The 25451-nt window shown below is 42.4% G+C and overlaps 1 protein-coding gene across 1 annotated transcript; it reads left to right on the forward strand.

Annotated features, from left to right (window-relative positions):
- Positions 1-13649: 13649 nt before the first annotated feature.
- On the forward strand, positions 13650-20954 carry FGF6 (fibroblast growth factor 6). The gene is made up of 3 exons (XM_015628891.2): positions 13650-14200; positions 15110-15213; positions 17186-20954. Exons 1-3 carry the CDS (start codon positions 13861-13863, stop codon positions 17360-17362), a joined length of 621 nt encoding a protein of 206 aa, XP_015484377.1. The 5' UTR covers positions 13650-13860; the 3' UTR covers positions 17363-20954.
- The last annotated feature ends 4497 nt before the right edge of the window (positions 20955-25451 follow it).

A 25451-nucleotide genomic window follows, 5' to 3' on the forward strand; every position in this document is an offset into this window, starting at 1 on the left:
GTGGGGGTGAGGGATCCAGTGATGGGATTTCCAAACCCACAGTTCTGCTGTGTGGGAATCTTGGGGATCCTGGCAGACCTGGCTTTGAATCAGAAACCTCTTCCTATGTACTACTGAAATTCTGCACTGGAAACTGGAGAACCTGGAAGCCAGTTAAAACTCAAATTATTTTTTGTCTTCATAGTGATTTTTTAAAATGTTATTTAGCTTAATAAATGCAAAGATTAAAAAGCTCTGTTTTGGGGAAGCTCCATAATTTAAAATTCTCATGGAGAACCAAAGGAATATTCACCATTTAATGATGATTATAAAGTCACAGTGTAATTAACAGACTCAGCTTAGTATTTTTATCAAGTCTTGCATGCTGCAGGAAGCCATGTAAGTGACCCAGCAAACATCTCTTGCTGAACTGTCAAATACTTTCTTTTCCTCTGCCAGCAGCTTCTAAAGAAGAATCATGTAAGTAACGTGACCTAATTTGGTGTTCTAGAAAAGAAGGATGTAAATTCCTCTAGAAGGAGCTGGATTAATCCTGTTACTCAGCTCATTTTACATTGCTGGCCTTAAACTGAAATCAAACTCTGGTCCCAGAAAAGCAAGTGCTCTAACATTATTCTGTCTGGGAAAGGTGTGGTGGCAGAACTAATCCTTTTTAGAAGTTATAAGGTTTATCTGTGTGAGAAAGATCTGTGTTATCTACTTACATTAGTTTTATACTTCAGTCAGTAAATCTACCAACAACGAGCACCAACAATTCTTGAGAAAATATCTTTCTTACACTTCTCAATTCTTTGGTAATAAAAATTATGCCTGGTATTTTTGATAAAGCATGAAGACTCTATTTAACTTAGTAGCACTTGGATGAAACTGCCACTATTTTCTAGGAAAATAACTCAGCTTTTCCCTTTTATTTTTGAAATGTTTATTTTCAGTCCTCAGCAGATTGCACCTAAAGTTGTCATTAGAAGAACCAGCTGGTCTTTGATACTGAAATGAACAAACAAGCTCTAGTGATGAGGGTTTGGAAAATCAAAGTGGAAGGAATGTTATGGGAAAACTATTAATTCTGCTTGCTGAAGTGTGACCCTTGTGAATGCTGAATAAGCCTGCCAAAGGGAATCTTTGTCTGGAGGATCCATGACAGAGCATTTAATATTCCCATTTTTCACACCTGTTCTCAAGGAAGTGGTGCTAACAGCAGATTTTTAGTTGTCTTTGGAGAAAAGCAGAATACAGAGATGGGCTGACCTAAACTGTACTTTCTGTTTGGTCTGTGCCTGGCAGCTGTAGAATACAGGGTGTGGTTTATGGTGTAAAGCTACCTTAGAAATTCTGTTTCAGTCATGAAAAGCTATTCAAGATTAAGAGGAAAATGACTTAATGGGCATGAGGTTTTCTATTTGTATATGCAGTGCAGATTCCTTGGAAGGGTGACAGTATTTAATGCCTTGAAAATGTCATGTAAAATTATATGTGTGGCTTGAATCGAATAAAAAAAATCCTGCCATGGGGAAAGGTGAGGAGCAAATACCATTGTTTAGCTTTTTAAACTGGCTCATGGTGACCACTGTAAACTGCAGGTGCCCTTTATAGAGTCTGAACTGAGGTTATTGCAAGGGAAAAAAAAAAGCCAAGAGTCTGGATTTGTCAAGGATATAACTTAGTGCCCTTAGCCTCTTGTCACTGGTTCTGCAACCTGTGCCTGCTTTCTTCTGTGTGAACTGGTGACAAAGAGGAGGAGAAGGATGCAGACAATTAAACACAGGTACAGACCTTGTCCTGGCCAGGTGCCTCTACCCTGCTGCAATGTCTGAAATGTCACTGTTAGAAGGTGGCACTGCCCAATCAGGTGGCAGTCATACCTGAGGTCCTTTCTTCTGCAATAGTTCTCTGGACAGCAAAGTCTTAGTGATGAAAGAGTTATTTTATAACTTCCTGTTGTATGAGAGGTGAATGAAGCCACAGAAGGTGGTTATGGAGAGGGCATACAATGTAAGGGAGGAAATTACCTTACATTATGGAATGCTTTGGGTTGGAAGGGGCTTTAAAGAACATCCAGTTCCATCTGAGACGATTGAGATTGCATGTTCTAAACCAGTTCTGGTATTTCTGTGAGCTTAAAAATTGATCAGATTATTGCATCTGTACCTCATTTTCCCCCCGTTAGAGGAAAGTTTAATTTATGCTTGTGTAGTATTTTGAGCATTAGTCTTTCATGCCTCATTTACTGTTATTTTTTGCCAGTGCTATACCCAAAAATACAGAGCTATTCCCTGGTATTCACACCAGGTCAGCTGTGTAAAGAGATGCCTGTCCTCTTCTTGTATCCTCATGGAGCTCTCAGGACAGACCATCAGTGCCGCATAAAAATAAATTTATTACTTCATACTATATACTGGATGGGGTAGAAGTCAGTAGCAACCACAGGACTCTTGTCCTGTGGGACCACAGAATTAGAAGATTATGTTATTATGTATAAGGACAAACAGTTTTATTTCTGGTTGCATAAATTGAAGGGCTTGATTTTATGATATAATAGGATTTAAGCACTAAGGTGTAATCATACCCCAACATCTAGAAGCAAGTTCTTTTGAAGATTATTCCTTGGAGGTTAGGCCAGATTCTGGGTAAAGAATGGTGGTTCATAGTTCTTTATTTCCTTCCCCACTTCTGTCAGAATAACCTGCAAAGGGAAAAAAAACAACGTTCACCCTTTATAATAAAGGCTCCAAAAGAGAAAAGCCATGGAAATGAGTCAACTTAGGATGTGAAGTCAGTGTTGCAAGCTCTGCCAAGTGCAGCCTGGAAAGATGAGAGATCTTGAGCAAGAAAAACTTCCTCTGGGCACACACTTTCCACATGTTTTTTCAGTTGAGAAATGGACTGTGGACTTCAGTTTGTGATGCTCAGCTCGGGTCTCATTGGCCTTTTTCTCTGCTTTCAGGACAGACATAGAGCAGTATTTTCAAACAGCCCTGTGAAGGGCTGAGAAAAGGTGGAGAAATGTTCTCTGCTGGAGTAATTATCAATACCCATAGGAAAAAAAAGTCACTGAATAAAACAAGGTTATTGTGTCATGTTTGTAACACACACGGAAATACGAAGTATCTAGTATCAAATATTCTGTGTAACATAGGAAAAAACTCTTAAAATCAGTGTTAAATCATGCAAGCATTCTGCATGGACCCGCCAACAATGATGTGCTACATCTCACTTCTCAGGGGAGCCATGGTAAGTACTGACAATATCCTGATGGCTGTTGCAGTTCACAGCTTCTTCTAAATCTTCTTTCTAGTCACTGAGAATGCAGCAAAAAATACTAGGATAGAAAAGGCACCAATCTTGTGCAGTCTGTGGCCCACAGGATGTGATGTTAGTTTTGACTGTCATCCTGTTTTTTATTTTGGCATTCACCTTCTGCTCTGTGTGTTGCTCTTGTGAATTCAATGTCTATCAAGTTTTCTGAGTTACTCCAGAATTACAGAGATGTAACTGAGAGCAGAATTTGGCCTTGTGTGCCCTTCCAAGGGTGCTAAGTTTGAAGAGATACACACAGGGCGGCACTGGCTAAATAGCAACTGAAGGGGAATATGAAAACCATCTGTAAATATTTAAAGGACGCAAAGACTAAAGAGGAGGCGGGTTTGGACTGCATGTTCCATTAAGAGTTTCCATTTAACTAACAGGGATAAAACTAACAAAGGAAAATAGGGAAGATTTAGAGAAGCAGTATTTCTGAAAACTTAGAAATCAGTCTCAGAGTGTACAAACATTTCTCTGAGAATGGAGTGATAGCCACTGTGTTATTTTCAAGATAACAACAGAATACAGCTATGCCTTTGTGGTATAAAACACTCTTAAGCTGTCTGGGAGATGGCTCAAGTGGGCTTCATGTCTGCCTTTCTGTTTGGTCAGCAGAAGTGGATTGATTTCTCCCTCCCTCTGTTCCATCTTTGGGAAGCATGTGGATGACCATGTCAGTCCAGACAGATGTACTTCATCCACAATTGGCTTAATAAGTTTATTGATTTTGTATCTGCAGAAAGGAGGATCTCATGGAGGAAAACTCTACATTCCTTCAAGAGATACTTTCCATGAAAGACAAAGCCTTGGGGGAAGAAATCCCTAAATTTATTCAGGTTTAGATGAAGGGTAAAGAGAATCATATGCTCCAAGGCACTTTCAGCTCTTTCCTAATGGGCATTGGCTCACTCTTAGCAGTGGCAAATATCATCAGAGCATCTTTAAGATCTACTGGTTTCAACAGGAGTTCAAGGACCTTGGCCCCAGGCAGGAACAGATCCTGTACATAACAATTTAGGAGTATCTTGAACTGGGGAGTTACCAGAGTTGAAGCTGGTTTGGTTGTCTCCCAAAAGTCTTATTTTAAGCTCCTTAAACTGAACCATAACAGCTCCTGCCTGGCATAAATTATAATCCTCCAAAGTGCTCTGTACTCTCTCATGCAAGTCATTTATAGTGACTGTTTCAACTCTGTTCCAAAGAGCAGTTTTAAACCCCAGCAGAAATAGCCTGACCCCACAAACAGGGGCTGCTTCCTTCCGCCACTCCTCGTGTATGCAGCACCCAAGTTATCAGAGTGCTCCATGCCTATTCCCATAGCGGAAATCCTACCAGCACAGGTCAGCCAAGCCTCCCTTTTTGAGAAATGAATCTCTCTCCCCGCTCACCAATCAAAGATGGAAATTGCAGCAGGTCATAGGCAGGAGCTTGGCCCCAAGCTTGACCAGCTACACAAGAGGATGTGAGTGCTTCTGTTGAGTAGTTGTTTGGAAACCACTGCCTGACCACCAGTTGTTATCTTGGATGTGTTTTTAGCCATTTTGGGCACTTGTTCCTGCCCATTGGAAGTGGTTCTTTCTTTCAAACAGTCCATAAATTATAAGTAAGTCATGCAAACTGATGTTGCTACATGCAAAATGGCACACACCACATTTTTCATTTTTATCTTACTTTTGCTTACAGTGGGAAACGTTTTGCTGCAAGAGGACAATATTTTCTAGTTTTTCTTCTCCAAATGATTATCTTACAGCAGGTAGGTATTTATGGATGAGGAACAATCAGCCCCTTTGCCTGGGTGTGAGACCCAGAAGGTCAGTCAGCACCTCCTGATGGCCAAGAAGTGGTGTCCCCCAGGGGTCCATAATGAGACCAAGTCATTTTTGATGTCTTCATCAATGACATGGACAGTGGGATCAATTGCACACAGCAAGTTTGCAGATGACACCAAACTGAGGGTGCAGTGGCACACCTCAAGGACAGGATGCCATCCAGAGGGACCTGGACAAGCTTGAGATGTGGCCCAGCTCTGGGGGCCCAGCACAGGAAGGACATGGAGCTTCTGAAGCCAGTGCAGAGGAGGGACACCAAGGTGATTGGAGGTTGCCCAGAGAGGCACAGGTTGCCCAGAGAGGTGGAGGATGCCCCATCTCTGGAAACACTCAAGGTCAGGCTGGGCAGGGCTCTGAGCAACCTGATCTGTTGAAGTTCTCCCTGCTTATTGCAGGGGGGTTGGGCTACGTGGCCTTTAAAGGTCACTTCCAGCCCAAATGATTTCATGATTCCATGAAAAAGGCATCAAGGGCAGGCTCCTCCACACATGGTGGAGCCATTCTTTTTTGTATTTTCTTCTTTTTACTCGTGATGCTGTCACAAGTAGCTCTTTAGAGAAGCATTGTGCCCACTAATAGCTATCCTGCTGGATCAGCTACTTCTGCCTAATCCATCTTAATTTTTACTTTAATTTTTTTTACTAGTGTCATACACGGCCAGACCTGCCAGACACTTAGAGAAACAAAGGATGGAAAACATAAAGCAGTCAAGGAGAGGTAAGGATGGGCCAAGCTGGAGTGGCGTAAGAGCCTTTAACTTCCTCTTTTTTGTTAAGAAGACTTTAATATAAAGTACAGCAACCCAGGACATATTAATGTGCACTCCTGTGGCCAGTTCTTAAACTGGCTTCTCAAAGTGTACATTGTGTCATGAGCACCATTAATTTTCAGTACATTATTTCCATGAGAGGTTATTACACATTAAATTAGAACATTCCCATGCATCCAGACTTCTTGTAACAGTAGGAGAAATGGTGGGCTGGAGAAGACAGCTGGGTTTGCACGTGGTCTATGTCAGTTTACTTAAGCAGAACCATTTTACTGCTGCTGGAGGAATGCATCAAAAGGTCAGTGCTGAAACTCCACTAAAGTAAGCTGAGCACACATTCCATCTGCCAACATATGCTCACTCCTTGCTTGATCAAAAAGGAAATTTCAGAGCTCCGTTGCATGCTTGCCTTGACCCTGCTCCACACCGCCTGTCCAGTGGGCATCAGACAAACCATTCTCTAATCCTGCGTGGAATACGCATTCTGCTGAAAGGATGCTTGGAATAGCTGCCCAGCAGCAGCAGCAGCAGCAGCAGCAGCAGCAGCAGCAGCAGTGTAATCCTAAACTGGGCCCGTGCACAGGGAGAAGTGCAGGACAGCATGGAGAGGGATGTCAGGAAAAGTGTTATATGAATTCATCAAATGTATGGGTTTATTTCCTAGTCCTGTGCACCCATCACAACCAGATGCTGTCCAAATGAGACTCATCTTTACAGGGGAAAAATAAACTTGACGTTGTCATTCAGCTCTTGCATTTACTTTGCCTGTCTTCTTCAAATGTTTCATCTTCTGGAGTCTGCCTGATCTGGTCAGTGTCAGAGGAGAAATTCTGTACTAACAACATGCACAAGGAGCTGCAGCAACTTAATTGGGCTATTAAAAATTGCAGAAGTGAAGCTCTTGTAGCTAGAAGAGCTTTTGGCTGATTTAGAACATGCCCTCATAACATCACTTGATAAAAATAAGACTTGGGCTTTTTAATAGAACAAATTACTTAGCCTTTATATTTAACCACAGCCACTGTTAAAGCTATAACTGGTTTTCAGAATATTTTAGGAATCTGATCTTGGTCTTCCATATGTTAAAAACCATCACAATAAATACCTTGCACTGCGGTCCTGACAAAGAAATAACAAGGTGGCTGCAGTCTTCAACTCAAAAAGTTTGCTTTGAACTACTGTTCAGAGTGACTACTGGAAATTATCATTTCAAGGCAAAAAAGGAGACAGTCTTAAACCACAGAAACTCGCAAACCTGCATGATTTTTGTAGAGAGGGTACTGATGTTCTAGCTACTCGCATCCAGCTCTTCAACAGATCCCAGACTCTGGTGGGAAAAGTGGCACTGATATTGAGGTCTCCTTGATGCACTGAAATGAGAGAATACTTTTCCACAGAGAGATGGGCTCCTTTCTGAAAAAAGGACTGTCAGTCCTTAAAAATAATATGGAATAAATCATTGTAATCAACCAAATTAGAACTGCATTTATTCATCTCACATTGTTTTTGGGCTGTGCTTCGGGGGAAAATTCAAGTCCATTTAAGTGTATTGTATAGTCACAGATTGTGAGGAAAACATCTAAAATCACACACAGAAAAACATGAGTGTAAAAAGATGAGGCTATAAGAATGAGATCTTTGCTGGCAGAAACCAAATCTTTTTTTTAAAATATTGTATTTTACTATGTATGATGACCACATAGAACCAAATCACAATGAACAATAATTTAGAGAGTGGAAACAACATCCTGCATGAATGTGGCAGGCATTTGAAGAAGAATCCATCACTACCCTCAAATTAGTTTGTTTTCCCTAACCTGCAAGTCTGCAGTTGACAACAATAAATTGTAGGAAATGTTGATACAATGAGGATAGGGCTGGCATCCAGCTGGCCCCTGAAAAGCTGGAATAACAGATTGACAGGATTCTTGTGCAGCTCGGCATTAAGAAATGCAGAGTCTTGACTCTGGGAGTACATTATTTCTGGCAATAGTCCAGACTGGGCACTGATTGACTGGGGAGCAGCTTTGCTTTGAGAAGAGGCTGGGGATCATGGTGCAGAAAACTGAACCCAAATTTGTAGTTGTGGTGAGGCAGGACAGCCACAGACTGGGCTGTATTAGCCCAAAGGTGGCCAGGAGGTCAAGGGGTGAGGGAAGGGACTATTTCCCATCACTGGCACATCTGGTGTGCTATGGGAGAGAAGGAAACATCTTGGAGGAAGTCCAGTAGAGAGCCCCAAGGATGCAGAGAGATGCTGAAGGTGTTCAAGGAGAGGCTGAAGGTGTTCTCAGCAGCTTCTAAAGGATCAAGAGACTGCTAAGCTGTTTGGAGTGTTTTTGACCAAAGGGAAAAAAGCTTCTGTTTGCCTTGGAAAGATACCTTGTGAATAAAGTCCTGGCTATCATCAGGGAAGTAATTCTGTCATCCTTCTGTGGAGAATTCAGAACACTGTGTTGTAAATGGATCCCTTCTTCAAGCACAGATGATACCAACAGGATGCAACCCTAACAGCTCTCTGCTGGAACTGTGCAGGTCTTGTAGAATGAACAGAGTGCAGTGGGAATGGGGAGAGAGTGGCAGAAGAGGAAAGGAGATGTCAAAACCACGATCTTTTCTATGAAAATTAAACAACAAATCACAACTGCTTGAATGATGAATTACGTGCTTTAGACCTTCAAGTGTTGCCTGACATGAAGGAAAAAAAAACCAAAAAAAAACCCCCAAAAAACACCACTTGAAAACCCCAGGAAAAAGTTAAGATGACTGCACAAAAGGTCTCAGAATTCTTCTTTGAAATATGAGAGAGGACCCAGACCAACGAATGAAGAATTGACATGGAAGAGAAAGTCCTCAAGTGACCTAATGGTGCACAATACAAGGAAGACACAATTACCTGGCAAATGACAGAAATTGCCTTTAACATTCTATGGTGATTGCATCATTTAATCTGAATAGTTCTATGGTCAGGAATCACAGAGGTCAGCTGGGCCACTGGACAGAATCTCATCACCAACAACAATAAAAACAAGGGAATTTTTGGTTTCCTACTCAAAATGTTAGTTAAATATAGCACTTAGCATCCCTGTTCCTGCAGTGTCCCTGTTTCTGCTGTAATGAGAAAACTGTGCACGAAACAAACAAATAAATTAAACATGTCCCCTTGTCATTCATCTCTTCTAATAAATAACATGAGGCAGATCCCTGTGGGGGTGGTGGCTGTCACTTCTGTTTTCTTCAGCTCGGCCTTTTACCCTTGGACTGCCTGTCCTTGTAGAGTGGGAACAGCTGAGGAGGTGATGAGAGAAGCAGTGTGGGCTGGTGGGCACAGTACCAGGTGGGAAGGCACAGGTTCACTGTGGAGTCACCACTCTGTTTTCTGACAGTCACTCCCATTTCTGTGGGACATAGAGAGGGAGACCTGGCCAGCTTAGGAGACAAAGATGGGCATGTTTGACTGTCTCTGTGCTTGACATACGCCCTGCAGAAATGAGTTCAGCATGAATAAGCAGTAAACCAAAAGATCATTTTTCCAAGCAAGCTACATCTACCTAGTCCTAAATCCTCCAGAGTTTCCTGTGGGAGCAGATCCTTTCTCCCACTTCCCTCCAAAAAGAAAATAGCAGGAAGCTGTTCTGTGATTTGTGCTTGCCTGTAAGAAACTGGCATGTGAAAACTCAGTGAGAGATTTCCCTGTAGAGAAATGGGAAGATACTTATTTGAGATGACTCTAAGTTGTTAAATTTACACACTCCCCTGCCCAGATATGTCTGAGTGGCCTAACTAAGACCTCTGTGTGTGTGACAAAATGGAGGTTCCCTGTTAATATCTTGGCTTCCTCATTACTGGTGATGACAAACTATGTTTAAGCAAGTCTTGTACATTCTTTACGAGTCAGCAGCTGCAGTGAGGGGATAGTTTTGGGTCAGAAGTTTGCTTGCTTCAGCCTCCCAGAGCTCATCAGCTACCAAGGCTCTTAGACAAGGTTGCTGTCTCTTGTCCTGTTTATTCATTTTGGGGATCAGTGTGACAACAAATCTGCCTCTCTGTTGTGTAATGGGAAGAGAAATAACAAATACAGTGTACTACAACCCTTATTGTCATCCTCCTGCTACCAGAGCTCAGGTCTTCTGCTGATTAATCAGCTCTTCTGTGGTTCTATTCAAATAAATTAGCCTTGATGCCAACAACACCCTCTTCAGTGTTACCAGTTCTACAGTTTGGTGGGGTCCTTGGGTGTAAATACCTTGCTCTGTTATTTTTTTCTGCTGCTTTCATATTGTAATTTATATTTCATTCATAATAGTCCTGGTATCTGTGTTATGAATCTCTCCACACTGGCCAGCAAACCCCATTAACCTAAAGATGATCAGATGGGGCTCCATGGTCATACTTAGGATCACAGATTTTTATGCAACTTGTCCAGAGTCTGCAACACATGCCCTGCCACAAGAGGCAGATTTATCATCTGGAAATCTCCCTTCTCCACTGTCCACCATCAGCTTGGGTCTTCACAGGCAAGGTGAACAATTTTAGTCTGTCCGTCTGTCCTTTTGTGTTTGAATGAGGGATTGTTCTTTCCAAGCCTTAAAATAGGGAGAGACTTTTAACAGATTTGAAAATGGAACTTAGGGCCCTAAGTCATCACACATTTTTTGAAAGACGTGCTCTACATCCGTATCATGTTACCGCTCAGCTGCAGGACTTTTCTTAGACTGAATGTGGATCTGAACTGCTGTGCTCCAAAGAGGTGTTATTTTAATATTGTGCTGAAATACTGACAGTAAAAACTTGTTGTTTTAATTAGGCAGTGAGCACTGTCACCCCAGGTCTTAAGAGTTTGAGTAAGCAGGGTTTGATTGCTGAAGTAAATTGTTACCATTTTGGAGTTCACAGGGTTTATTTTACTGCAAATGCTGTTGGTATCTCCCTTCCAAATTTCACTGGGTACATGAAGCTGGGACAACATGCTACCTGAAAATCAGAAGGTTACAGTGTGTTTTCTGGAAACAGTCACTTCATGGGCCAAAAGGACAAGTTTAAGCAGAATAAGACATATTTTAGAGAAAACAAGGCTTGCTTAATTGAATCAGAAGCTCAGGAATGTACATGGCAGTTCAGATGCTAATACACGGAAACTCAGCAACCTGCTGGCCACAGATCCAGTTGGAGAATGGTTCAAGACTCATTTCAACTCTGATGCAGAACTGCTGAGCAGTACAAGACTGCAGAATGCACTTCATCTCCCAACACATTTGGTCTGGGGCCAGACAGCAGGTCTTAAGAGGACCAGGTGTCCTGATGAAATCACAGATTTTAGCTATTTGGTTTGGTTTACAGATCAGACAAGTCCTGATTTTTTGCGAGCAAACAATCTGTGCACCCTTTCCGTACAGAATGCTGTCAGATGGACTTGCTCAGCAGGAAAGTGCTGGAGCAAGGCTGTCCCCTGGGTCACCACAGCCCTCAGCAGTCACTTTCCAGCTGGACTGACTAAAAGACAGAGCAATGTATCCCATAGACTTGCCATAGACTTTTTTTCCTTTGTTTGTCTGTTTTGTGTCTGACCATTTGGTTTTACTTCTAGAATAAGGGGTAATGGGATGAGACACGGTGCATCCCACAAAGTGTTCCTTTAATATGTTCCATCAGGACACCTTCTGGGGAATCTGCAGTGGCAGATGTGCCAGCAAAAGTTAGAGGAGCTCATTTAGTCCATAGTTTGTCTTTGCTCTGAGAAGCCTGGTGAATGACACAAAAAGATGCAAAGGTGAGTAAAGTTGAGGATGGAAAACTCTAATGCACCCATTACACTTGGAAAGTTGTCTAGGGGGAAAAATAAACAGGACATAAAATATTACAATGCATGATTTTACAGACAGTGATGGCTCTGAGATCAGGTGGTGTTGCCAGGAGTCACACGCATTGGGAATGGGCAGGTTTCAGAATGCAGCATAAGCAAAAGTGGGAAATCAGTGCTCCATTCTTGTAACAGGGACCCCAGGTTTTGTTTCCCAGTGATGCTGTCCTTCTCATGAAGACTGCAGCTATGAAGAGGGTGTAAAATACTAGTATTATTCCTTCCTAAAATATATATGTATGTGCTTTGCATAGATGAAAAATCACCAGATAAAGTAGAAAACAGGAGAGAAAAGGATCTGAGGATTTTTTTTGTCAGCAAAAGATATCATTCCTTTGGCCACCACCCCAAGCCTGCCAGAGTTCAGGGAGTGTTTGGACAAGGCTCTCAGGCACAGGATGGGATTGCTGAGGTGTCCTGTGCAGAGCCAGGCATTGGACTTGCATGATCCCAGTGGGTCCATTCTAGCTCAGGTTATTCTGTGATTCTGTGATAGTCCAAGTTCAGCTTCAGCAAAGGCACAGAGACCTTGAAATGTCACCTGGCGCAAGCCAGGGCCTAGCCCTGTGGTTCCCAATTATTTTATAGCTGACCCTGTCTCCTGAGAGCAATCAATATTCACATACAGCACTGACTCCGAGTGTTCACCTGCCTCAGGGCTGCCAGGAGCTCCCCTTCACCTCATGGGGCTCCTGCTGGGGAGTCTGCAGTGTCTCAGGCCCTGTATTACACCTCTGCTAATATGAAACTCTCTCACACTGGGTGTGCTCACTTTAATTATGCTTCCAGGTACTCCTCAAATGACACAGAAGATGCAAGGCCTGTGCTATGAGAAGCTGACAGACATATTGACAAAAGTATTTATATAAATCTAGTCCATTTTCCTCTGACTTATGTCTTAGTAAGTTCTGCGAAACTAATTGAGATAAAAATCTAATGTGTCAAACTCCGAAGGAGCTGAAGCAGTATCAGTGGAAAATAAGGGGAAACAAGACAATCAGAGCAAACAGATGGGGAGGCAAATTAAGCTGGTCATAATTTATGAAAAGAGTGACTATTTGGGCCAGAGGAAAGGAGACAGTGAAACACCAGTAAGCTGTGGCCATTTAACTTTTTCCTCATCTTTAACATATCACCTAAGTCCTTGTCTTGCTTCTACAAATACGATTGCCCCCCTGCAGGAGGCACACACCCTCCTCAGGTAAATGTGATCATTTGCAAGTCACCTCAGTGAAAAACAGGGAGGTCAAATGTTCCCAGCTATGTGTCACTGCAAGATCAATGCTCCAGCCTATGTGCCCTGCTCAGCAGAATTCCCGCTGGGATAAAACCAGCAGGAGCTGGGACTTCTGTCCCTGCAGCATGGCTTACCTCTCCTTTAGCCAGCCAGGAGCACTCCCTGCAGAGGTACAGACAGAGGTTAACAGGTGGGTCTCTCAGTAACAGGTGCCTTGGATTTGCAAGATGTGCACAAAAAGAGCTGTGATCACCTCAAGCCGATTGTCCCTGAGTTTTGAGGTGCCTCGACAAGCACCCGCCGATCGTGCCACCAAGGAAGTGGCTGCAAACCTCTCATTGCTCACTGATGAGGTCCAGAACTGTTTTTACACCTTCTTCTCTAAATAAGGAAGCTGCCTGAGAGGCTTCTGACTCCCCGACCAATTTGACTCCTTTGCTTCCCACAGCCAATGAAATCCCACTCCTGCCTCCAGTCTTGGGTGACAGCACTCCAACCTCAGCAGGCAGGGAGGACGGCAGGTTTGTGTTACAGCCCTGGCAGCCTCACCTTGGGCAGGCTGTTGATGTCAGAGTGATGATGTGGGCAGGGACAGCCCATGCACTATAAAGATGGCTCAATCAAATATAACGGAGGCTGCCCAGCGGGAAGCAGGATCTACAAACCATGGTCCCCACCAGCTGGAGTCCTGCTGGCCTGTGTCTGCTCCCAACCCAACTGCTATCAAGCTTTAGTTTCAGGTCAGCAAGCTCTATTTGCTTTCCAAAAATAAGCCTCTGCCACCATGCTGAAGGGAGAAAAACAAGAAGGGCGGTATTTTTAGGGCCATTAATTCTGACCACGTGCCCAGGAGGTGAACCGGATGGCCACGGCACAAAGACTTCTCATCACTATGTCCTGCGACGCCAGCGCTCACCGGACGCTGCCTGCCTTCCTTCTCCTGGGTTTGCTAGCCTGGATTGCTGCCACACACCCAGTTTTAAGCAGAACTAATGGCACATTGCTGGAGAGAGGATGGCAATCTCTGCTGTCCAGGTCCATGGCTGGGATGTCAGGGGAGAAGGCAGATGTGAACTGGGAGAGTGACTATTTGCTAGGAATCAAGAGGCAGCGGAGGCTTTACTGCAACGTGGGCATCGGGTTTCACCTTCAAATCCTCCCAGACGGAAGGATAAGCGGAGTTCACAATGAAAACCAATACAGTGAGTTGCATCCAGAAATGAAATAGAATAGATGTCACTTAATTGCTGTGAACTCTAGTAATTACCCTTCACAGAGTGCAAATGTTATGACGTGATGCTATTAATCTGTGCTACATCTGTTGCCTTTTAAAAGTCTCTGGGATCAATAAACATGAGAACCCTTCGGGCTGAAATGTGGCAAAAAATGCTTAGACAATTTAGGTAGAATTTATTTTTACCTGCTTTGCTGCACAGATGAGAAAAGACAAAGCAGGTCCAAAACTGACTCTGCTGCATTTTCTTGCTCCTCACCTTCTCATTTGCCTTTTGAATCCAGGAGGTTTTTGCTGAGTCCAGAGTGCCAAAGCATGATTCTTGAATCCTGCCTGACCAGTATTTTTGGGACACTCAGTGTGTCCCATGGAAGGAGTTTGCTGGTCCTGGTTTGCTCATTCTTGTGGATGCTATGCTGATACCCTAAGAATTAAGAAAAACATTAGTCATGTGGATTTTAATTTCCTGTAGAGGGCACTTGCTAAAATCTTTTGCAGCAGATGTCATGTGGGACTTCAAAATGCAAGACACACTTCTTTAAGGCTCAGTAAAAAAACCTTTTGTAAGTATAACATATCACATACAAATAATTCTCTTATTGAAAAGGTCCAGAGCTTGACAAATCAAGAGTTTGATAGAACAGAAGTCTTATAGAGAATGTGATTACAATTCTAGAATAATTATTTTCAACTCCTGTGACATTTAGGAAAACCCAAGATCTACTCTGTGTGTATTTATTTTGCTATATTAGGGAGATAATTCTTATAAAGAATATATAACAAGTTTGTTCATGTTTAAAAAAATTATATATCTGAATTGCCTTCCATTAGCTCTAGATTCTGTGATAACATTCCTATTAAACTTTGCGTTTTTCAGGTCTCTTTGAAATATCCACTGTAGAAAGAGGAGTTGTAAGTCTGCTTGGTGTGAAAAGTGCTCTCTTCATTGCAATGAACAGCAAGGGCAGGTTGTATGGGACGGTAAGTACATGTGCAAGTAGGTTTTCACAGTTTAAACAAAAAGGTTTTGAAGTGGTTTGTTTTGGTTTAGTGTTTTGCTTTGTTTGTTTTGGTTTAGTTTGTTTTGGTTTTGTTTGTTTCAGTCTTTTCCTTATGGAAATCTCTGATTACAAGCAGAGAAAATAGCCCTCGTGTTACAGGGAGCCTGCCCAGCCTGCTGTCATCAGTGCTATTTAATGCAATGAGCAGCGTGGCTGCTACAGGGCTGGGATTTTAAAGCTTTCCTGTAAGAATGTACAGGGAACACCTTAGGAAAATGAACATATTCTGCAAATCATACTGATTAATTAGATGGCTTCTTCTTAGGTCACAGCGCTGCAAACACATTGTAGCAAAGCTGAGCCCTGTTGATTCCATACTGCATTGCATTGTGTGTAGGAGAGGCACAATTATAGCTATTTCCAACAGTTAACCTTAGTAAAATAATGATCACATGCTCCCTCCTACCAAAAACAGCCACACCATCAAGAATAAATAGGAAGTCTACCCTAGAAGGTCAACGTGTGGCTGGGGTTATTTTAATGATCAGTTTTGTGAGATCATTTGCAAAGGGTGAGAAAATAATAATAGCTATTAACAATGGTATGCAAATCATACTGAAATACCATCATCCGCATCTAGATGATTTGATATCTAAATGCAGTTTAACCTCTGAGATGTGAGCCACACATCTCCACATCTCCCCTCCCAACACCCAGGAGAAAAAGTGCTTGTTAGGAGATGCATTTGAAAGAGGCTGGCTCTGGGCAATAGGAAAAATCAGGCCATCTCAAAGTAATGAATGGCACTGGTTGTATCAATCTCTTTTGTCAAGGAACAGCGGAGTCTTTCCTTTTGACCAGCTGTAATTTCAACAAAGCATTGCAGTTATTTTAAATAATGCCAAATGTTGTGAGTGGTTATTGCTAACCTGACTTATTCCTTCTCACACTCACAATGACAGTAGGTCACTTTAAGGTCCCATTTCAGCAATATTTTAGCAATATTCTTTCAATCTCAAGTGATCACAAGCACTTAAAAAGTGCCACAAGTCCAACTACTTTACTTAGCTGAGTTTTCCTAAAGAAGTGCAGGGTCTGGCTTCAGAAATCCCTTTGATTTTTTCCCCCACTTTCAATACAGTTTTGTTTATCTTCAAAGACACTTGCAAAAACTATAAGAGATGTGCATTTTCCCTTGCACAGTACGATGTCTTAAGTTAAACTCTTACAGGCTTTGTGGAGTGTTATCACAGAGATGCCAAAATAGAGATGCATTGATGGCAATTTATGTGCCAGACATTGGAAGTCAGAGAATTATTCTGCTTTCTCTTTTAATTTCCTCTGCTTGTCCTTGCACCTTCTCTCCCAAATAACTCCCTCTCCTTGGATTTTCAAGTTTTGACATAGAGGAAATTAAAACTATTTTCTCAGCTTAGAACCGGCTGCATAGTTAAATATTACTAATGGTTTAAAATAGAAAAGATTTATTGCTAATCAAATCTCTTATTCAAGCAAGTAGTTGACCCTGGACACTGCTGTTTGGAAAAGCTTTGAAGGTTTTGACAACCAGCATATAATTTTTTTTATAAATGTCAGAACTTCTCGCAGAGGGGAGGTCTTAAAGCTATCGTGTGGGTGAGAGGGTGTGATGCTAACAGAAATCCTTACTTGTGAATAAAATGAAGAAAACCATGATTTATAATGAACTAACTCGATCTGCCACAGGAAATACACAGTCAATTATCTGGACAGGTGGCATCTGAGTTCATCTGACACCAAATTAGCACCGAGGAGGGAGATTTATTGTTGGCCGCAGTGGCTGCGGCACCACCTGTCGCACACTGCAATGAGCCCTGGTGTAAAAACGCGAGGAAGAAAAATGACCTGGGCCTTGGTGGAATATTGATTGTACCTGATTTGTATCCCCACCCCCTCCCCTTGCTGTTCCTTAGGCTATTTTCCAAGATGAGTGCAAATTCAAGGAGACCTTGCTGCCCAATAACTACAACGCATATGAATCCAACATTCACCGCGGAGCTTACATAGCCCTGAGCAAACACGGCAGGGTGAAGAGAGGGAACAAGGTTTCTCCTGCCATGACAGTGACCCACTTCTTACCAAGAATATGAGTACCAGTAAAACAGAAGATTAAATCCCAGGACACACTGTTTTGTTTTGCACATGGGGAATAACCTCCCAGGTAAAGTATTTATACTGGTCATTATAAAAAAAAAAAAAGAAAGCTCTATATGTATGTGTATATTTGGATAAAAATATTTGTACTAGATTCATCACATTGCATATGTAATACAATGCTGCTTCTCTTCTACTCTGTACAATTTTTACATGGCTGTGTGCCTCCTTTGGTGCTGTACAGAGAACAATGCAAGCTGGAGTGCAAAGGAAGTTTTTGGAAGACGTGGAATGGCTGTGGGCAACCATCTAATCAATCATAGGTGATTTACTAAATATTATTTACCTCAGATAATAACCTTTTGTAGTGAGCAGTTTACATATCATGGGCCAAATCAGCAGATGATTTTGTTTCACCAGAGCTTCAGGCAGTTCACTCAATCTGAATATCTGCCTGCACCCCCCTTTACAGACTGTGTCCTGTCCTGTAAAGTCCTCAACCTGTTTTGAGCATTAAGGTGCCAATTCCACAACTGTTTCTACACAAGCAAACTGTCTGTTCCCAGAGCCCCTCTGTCTCTGAAGGGATTCTTCAGGGTTTCCTCGCATGGACTGGTTGGCAGGATGAAGACCTACAATCAATTTCCTGTGGGAAGGGCCACAGGATAAATCACAGATGGGTCCCAAATGCAAAACTGATTTGGAGCTCAGGATTTTTAATGGCATTTTGTGAGCTTAGTTTAGATTTACCTCCAATACAGATGCGTACATCTTTAATATTAATATTTGTATATATTTAGACATGGGATGTGTGAGTGTGCATCTATGTAATTACATACATTTAATGAATTATCATCCCAGTCTCCTGATGCCCAGATGTCTTTATATAAAAGAAAAGAAATATTTTAAATCACTCTATTTCATTTAACCTGAATGTTGTTAATCTCTAAGAACTTGAACTGGTCTGTGGGATGCATTTTATAAAATATAAGAAATTCATGGGAGCTTACAGCAAAGGGTTATTTTAGAAAACTCTGTGTTGAATTGTCACCGTCTTAAGTATATTTGGTTCTTCTCTATCATACCTCCCTGAGGTATGAAGGACAGAGAAAGAAGGAGGCTACACAAGCATACCTTCCCATGTTGGGACAGAGGAATTCGTGCCATAATTCCAATTTCTGTCACTTGCAAAGCATCAGTTTCAAAGACAACACAGCAAGCTGGATGAAACACTCCTCAAAGCTCTCCTAGAAGCCGTACAAATGGCACATAACCTTGCCTTGCTATTTTGACCACCCTTTTCCAGATCTCCAATGAAGCTGCATTCTCTGTGCCTTTGAAAGAGTATTTTAAGAGGCCCTAAGTCAATAGTCACTATAAATGTCAGCTACCAGAAGCCTTGGGATTCCTGCATTGGTGGCGTGCTCCTAAATTTGAAACTAGATTCAATGCAATGTCAGAGCATGAGCATTTTCAGCATAGATGGACCATGCTGCTGCAGAAGTGAATATCTGAGTGCAAGATTATCTCCCACGTCCAGCCAAAATGAGGCTATGTCCAGCCTTGACATGCCATTCTATTTGCAGGGGCTGTCTATTCATGATGAATTTGAGCCTTCTGACATGCAGGAGAGACACTGTCAGGGCCAGATCCTCAGCTGGAGTAAATCAGCCCAGGAAAACTACCAGTTTATAGCTGCAGAAGATTTGGCCCAAAGGACATACCACAAGGATGTACCCACCACTGCCATTCCTGAGAAACTGTCAAGGCAATTGTTTTCTGAACAAGATACAGTTTTGCAGCATCTCTAGTGTGACTTATACTTGAATTTATCTGGTTCAAATGTAAGTGATGATCACAATGTAAATGAATAGAAAAAAAGAATGGAATGCTGCTCACAGTACAGGAATGGGATGCTTTGGAAGGAAAGGAGTGAAAATAACTGCTCTTAATTTTCTGGTCTTGCAGTATTTCAGAGAGAAGCCAGAATGACACACTTTGTTCACCCACAACGTGTGCAGCAGTTTGCTTTGGGAAAATGTGCATTTGAAGTGAAAAATCGGGATGTTTTCAGTGGGGAGAGAGTGGGTCAAAGAAAAGTTTGGAAAGTATCAGGCAGTACATTGACCTAGAGTCCCTAGAGGTACAGAGAGCTGTGCCGAAATACATTAGCTGGCAACCTGTATCCTGGTGTTATATTCCTAATTGTCTTTGAAATGAAGTTTGAAGAAGTATGGAAGAGTTCAGGGATGTAGAAGGAAAGAGAAGTCAAATACCAGCACACAAGTTTGTTTCTGATCACAGCTTAATCTAGTATCCTTATGACAGGATAAAGTCTGTTCTCTCTTAAAGCAGGGCAGCCTAGAGAAAGTGTTTGTTGGCAGGACTGGTAAGTGTTGGGACAGCTGGCACAAAAGGTGGGAATCAGATTCACTGGCTCCATTTTGCACACACTGGTCAAGCGAGGACAACCCGTAGACCAGGTCACAAGAAGTCAGGACAAGAGGAAATGGCCTCAAGCTGTGCCAGGGGAGGTTGGACATCAGGAAGAATTTCTTCACTGAAGGGGTGGTCAGGCATTGGAACAGGCTGCCCAGAGAGGTGGTTGGAGTCACCATCCTGGGAAGTGCTCAGGAAATGACTGGATGTACTTCTGGTTGACAAGGTGGGGATTTGTCAAAGGTTGGACTTGATGATCTTGGAGGTGTTTTCCAACCTCAGTCATTCTGTGATTCTATAAGTCTGTTTAGTCACAGCCTGCTAGGCTGAGACTGTTCTTACAAACTGCAGACACTTTTGGATGCAGTTTTGGTGGGCATGGAAAGCCCCATCAGTCACTCTGCTGAGTTATCCTTTATATCACTGCTTTTTTCCTCTTTACACCTCAATGCCAGCCAGATCAACATGGAAATCACAGCTGAAATCAAAGATGGGTATGTGACTACATAAAGAAAACTCATGAAACTAAAGGGAGTTCCCAAATCAGGGCAAAATTAGGAACTTCAAAACATATCTCAACTGTGCATTAGCAGGGGTCATGCCATGGGCTATGAGCTTTGAAAGCATAGCAGTGAATGCTCCACAGGAGCCTGTCATGCCCACATTTTGCACATGGGATTCTCCTGTGGAGTTGACGCCTATTTTTACAGTTTTTCCTTCCTTAGGCAAACCCCATAACATTCTATGTTTTAATCCACCCCTCTTAGAAAGCAGATTTGGCTGGAACGGAATGATGTTCTTAAATAAATGTCTTTTTCCCAGACACGCAGAGACTCAGACACACACACAGTGGAAAAGCAGAGTAATATTTGTATACCTCACTAATTATTTCAATTCCAAGATTTTATTTTGCACAGTAAAATGGTGCCAAAGTTCTCAGATTACTTTTTTTTTGTCACTAAAATATACCTCATGTTCTGACTCAATATGGACTCACAACTGAGACTGTAAATTTGCAAGAAACACAAAACTGTCCAATCAATTGTTTGTGAAATTGCTTCTATTTTTATATGTATGTGCTGCGCACAATAGTTTAATGTATTCATAAAATAAAATTTTATACATTTTTGGTAGTGTTTTGACTCTAAATCCCTCTTTACATTTGTTTTTTTTCTTGATTCAGAAATGCTGTGTTAACTCCTCCTCCAAAACTAGTTTTTATTCACCTCTAGAACCAGAGTATGTATTGGTACACATGTATTGAATGTATTGAATTTGTGTAATTCAGATTTCTTGCCTGGGTAGTGTCCAGGTGTCCTGGGAGGCATGGGCACATCCCATGTTCCCTTCCCGCTCTGTGTTCTCAGCTTGGGGGATGAAAAATCTCCCAGGAATTTTGGGGACAAGAGATGGTGGATAAGCCTCACATCGCTTTGAAGAATAGGAAACATTTTGATGAGTTTACCCCATTTTCTGCTCCCTCATAGGTAATATGAAACTTAATAATGTCTCTGTTTCTATGGAGATATTTAGATGAGAATGACTGTGGGAGGGCTTGAATCCAAACTCTTAGATGAGTGCAGGATCAACTTCAAAGCTAGGGGAAGATGCATCAGGAAGAATCCCATCTACCCATCTCCTACAACAGCCCCTGCAACAGCTTCATGATTCATTAAGCTCTGGTTGAACTCTGGAAAGCAGCTCAAAGGGGATCAAACACAGACAGACGTATCAAAGGGATCATGAGAGCAGTCCATGCTTTGCTGAAAGAGTCTAAGAGAGGTTGGCATCTTCTGTAGGGTCTTGACACAAGACACATTAGTCCTGTGCATTAACAAAAAGCATCCCTCCTCCTCTTACCTACACAAATGGCTGCAGAAATCATCTGAAGGATTCAGTACCATGAGGGGAAAGGCAAAAAAATGGAAAATAGAAGGCTTTCTGATAACTCACATGTACAGGATAAACTCAGCTGCAGGTACACAAAGCTTGGTGGGAGACCCAGGTCCATGAACTGTGTGACTTCAGTGCAGCCTGAGACCACATTCAGAGCAAGGAGCAGCACCAGTGCCAGTTCTGGGATCCAGAAGTCCTCCCTGTGCTGGGCTGAGCCCCCAGTGTGGGCAGTAGTGGAGGGGGATTCTGCCCCTCTGTCCGGCTCTGCTGAGCCCCCCCTGCAGGGCTGCATCCAGCCCTGGGCCCAGCACAGGAAGGACAGGGAGCTGCTGCAGCCAGGCCAGAGCAGGGACACCAAGGGCATCAGAGGGATGGAGCAGCTCTGCTGGGAGGAAAGGCTGAGGGAACAACTGGGATTGTTCAGCCTGGGGAAGAGAAGGCTTTGGGGTGTGTCATTGTGTCCTTGCAGTGCCTGAAGGGAACCCACAGGAAAGATGGAGAGAGACTTGACAAGGGCCTGGAGTGACAGGACAAGGGGCAATGGCTTCACACCAACAGAGAGGAGATTTAGACTGGATATGGGGAAGAAACTGTTCCCTGTGAGGGTGGTGAGGCCCTCGCTCAGGTTGCCCAGAGAAGCTGTGGCTGCCCCACCCCTGGAAGTGTCCAAGGCTGGGTTGGATAGGCTCTGAGCAACCTGGGGTAAGTATTGGCCACCTAATTAAAGATATGCTTATAAAAGGAAATAAACAGGCCCATATCTCTTTTGCAATGTTTTTTTGTGGGTTTTGGGGTTTTTTTTGTTTTACTTTTGGCACTTGCTGAAGCCACCCTGCATCAATTTGAGCAATGGAGGAGACAATTAGGTCCCAGGTATTTAACTACAGGTGACTGTTCCTTCAAAAAATGGCCCAGCTGCAAACTCTTGTGCTCCATGTTTGGATTCACAATGACTTGGAGAAGCTAAGGGGACATTTGGTTTCTTTGTCAGAACCCAAGATTAAAGTAGGAAGTAAGAATCTCTTCTAGATGCTGGACAACTGAGGAGGAGACTCAGGCTAAGTAAAACACCAGGAATCTCTAGGTTTAACATATGTGATGCAAACTGGAATTGCAGTGAACTGCAGTGAGCAATCCTGGCTAAGGAAATAGCTGTCATTGGAGGAAAAAATTATAAAAACAAACAACCAAGTATGCAGCCACAAGCAGAGATTTCTTTTTTCTCTCCAGCCAAGTTCTGCATCCAGCTCAGTCCAAAAGCATGTTTGTTTTGGAACCCATAGGCTGCTGAAAAGTGTTTGGCCAAAATCCAAGGGGCCAATAAGTCCAGATGAGCTGAACAAGCTGTGTCCTTGGACCATGAGATTTGAACATATTATTCAATCCTGGATCTCATGAGCACATATAATTGTTGGTTATTTTTTGTCACAGGGTGTGGACCAAAATGTCTTGATTAGGACTAATTTTCTTCCCATCACAATTAACTGTTTACAACTCACAATTTTATTGTATGCTTTCATGAACCATAGCTGAGAGCTCTGGAATAGCTTCTCCAAGGACAATGAGACCAGACCAACTTACGTCAAACAAGAAATCATTAGCGATGATATCTAAAACAACACTGTTTATAATTATGCTTGTTTCAGGGCACTCTGGAGAAGAGCTTCCTTTCCTTTTTATTTTTTTAATGAGAAATGATCCATCCTGACTCATTCCAGGTAGCTGGAGCTCCACTTTTTTCCTGGAGTTGCATTGCCCATGCATGAGCCCAGGACTCAGTAGTCCAACACAAATCTTTCAGCTTATTGAAGAGTCAATAAAACAATGCAAAAACCCAAAGAAAGGAATTATGCTAATCAGCATAGGTGTCACTCAGTGAGCTTTAACTACTAACTAGTTATCCAGTGAGGAACAAGCCAGTTTACATTTAACGCAGGGTCAAAACACAGGTGGAATCACTTCAAAATCACAAAGAGGAGGTTTACATTGGATATGAGGAAGAAATTCTTCCCTGTGTGGGTGGTGAGGCCCTGGCACAGGGAACCTGTGGTTGCCTCATCCTTGACAGTGTCCAAGGCCAGGTTGGAGGGGGCTCTGAGCAGCCTCGGATAGGGGAAGGTGTCCCTGCCCATGGCAGTGGGCTTGGAATGAGATGGGCTATGAGGTCCCTTCCAACCCAAACCACTCGATGATGATGATGATGATGATGATGATGATGATGATGATGATGATGATGATGATGATGATGATTTTGCAAAGGCAATGACTACAGAAATAGAAACAGTAGGAAAGTGGATATGTATGGGGCATGCCTGGGTGTCTTCACAGATTTACACTTTCTGTAATCTTGAGCAAATCTGCAGATATGTTTGTACATTTTAAAGAGAAACTTGCAGATTTCAAAAGAAAAAGCTGATCTCCAAGGGAATTTTTTTCCTATATCCCCTGTAACCATCAACATGCAGGTTCACAGGCCTCCTGGGTGACTGGAATTTCTTGTATATGACATTTCTTATGTATGTTTGCATTCTCCACAACCTCAGTTCGTGCTGAGTTTGTCATCAGCTGGTCATGAAGGTGGTACCTTGAATTAATTTCCATTCTTCCACCAGAGGTGAAGACTGCAGGAGGAATCAACCATGGAGCAAATGGTCAAGAAGTGACACCAGTGTCAAAGAGACATAGTCATGTTCAGGGCATGCAGATGGGCTAACTAGACTCTTGCATGTAAGAAAGTTCATTTGGCATAGTGGAAAGGATTATAAAGAAGATTTTTTAAAATTAAAAACAACAACAACAAAAGTTAAGTTATATTTCTAAGTTTGAAAAAAATTGTCAGTGAAGAAATCTTGCTTTTGTAGAGCTGAGCAGTTTGATTAGAGTCCAGAACTCGATAAAGATGACAATAACAGCCTGATTGACTTATTTGAAAGAGAATGCATTTCCCGACCAGCCCTGGCATGGCATCAGCTTGTGACAACTGTGAAAATGGCCAAAGATCAGTAGGGCCCAGGTGCAGGATCAGTGTCCCAGCAGCTGATGAACCTTTGCACAATGTGACTCACAAGTTCCTCCTTGCCAGCAATGTTGCAGGCTGAGAAAGCAACATGAAGAACTATTGTGTCTACACTACAGTGAAAAAAAAAAAAAAAAATTGTAGCTCCACATCTACTTGAAAAGTCATTTTGTGAAGGAAAACCTGAATCAGGGACATAGTTCAAGGCATATTTTTGCCAGATTTCTGTTCAGTCTCATAAATCTTCCTCAATGTGCTCCTTGTCACAGAAATACCTCAGAAAACAGGACACAGCTTCTGAGCAAAGATGAGCTAACAGAGTTTAGCTGAAAAATTTAAGCCACTGTTACTTGTCTTTCCCTGCTCCTTACAAACTTTGATCTCCGTATTTCCTTAAAGACTCCAGAATCATGGACTGGTCTTGCAGTGGCTTAGGGAATCTTTCTATTTTCCTTGCATTAGAAACACTGACTACAAGGACAATGTTCAGGCATGACTTTCTTCATTTATTATTTAGGCTTTTGTGTTAAAAAATTACGCTTAAAACTTATGGAGAGCAAAGATTTTTCCAATGAAGTTTTAGTTTCTAAGAGATCCCAGAAAAAAATAAGTCTTAGAGCTAAAGTGCAACATTTGCAATTGCACTGAGGCAGCTCTAACTGTATCTCTCACATTGTCTGTTATTACTGTCCCACAGAAAAAGTGCCCTTGGCTGATGATGACGTCTGCATATT

This window comes from Parus major, chromosome 1A, assembly GCF_001522545.3.
Source record: "Parus major isolate Abel chromosome 1A, Parus_major1.1, whole genome shotgun sequence".
NCBI lineage: Eukaryota > Metazoa > Chordata > Aves > Passeriformes > Paridae > Parus > Parus major.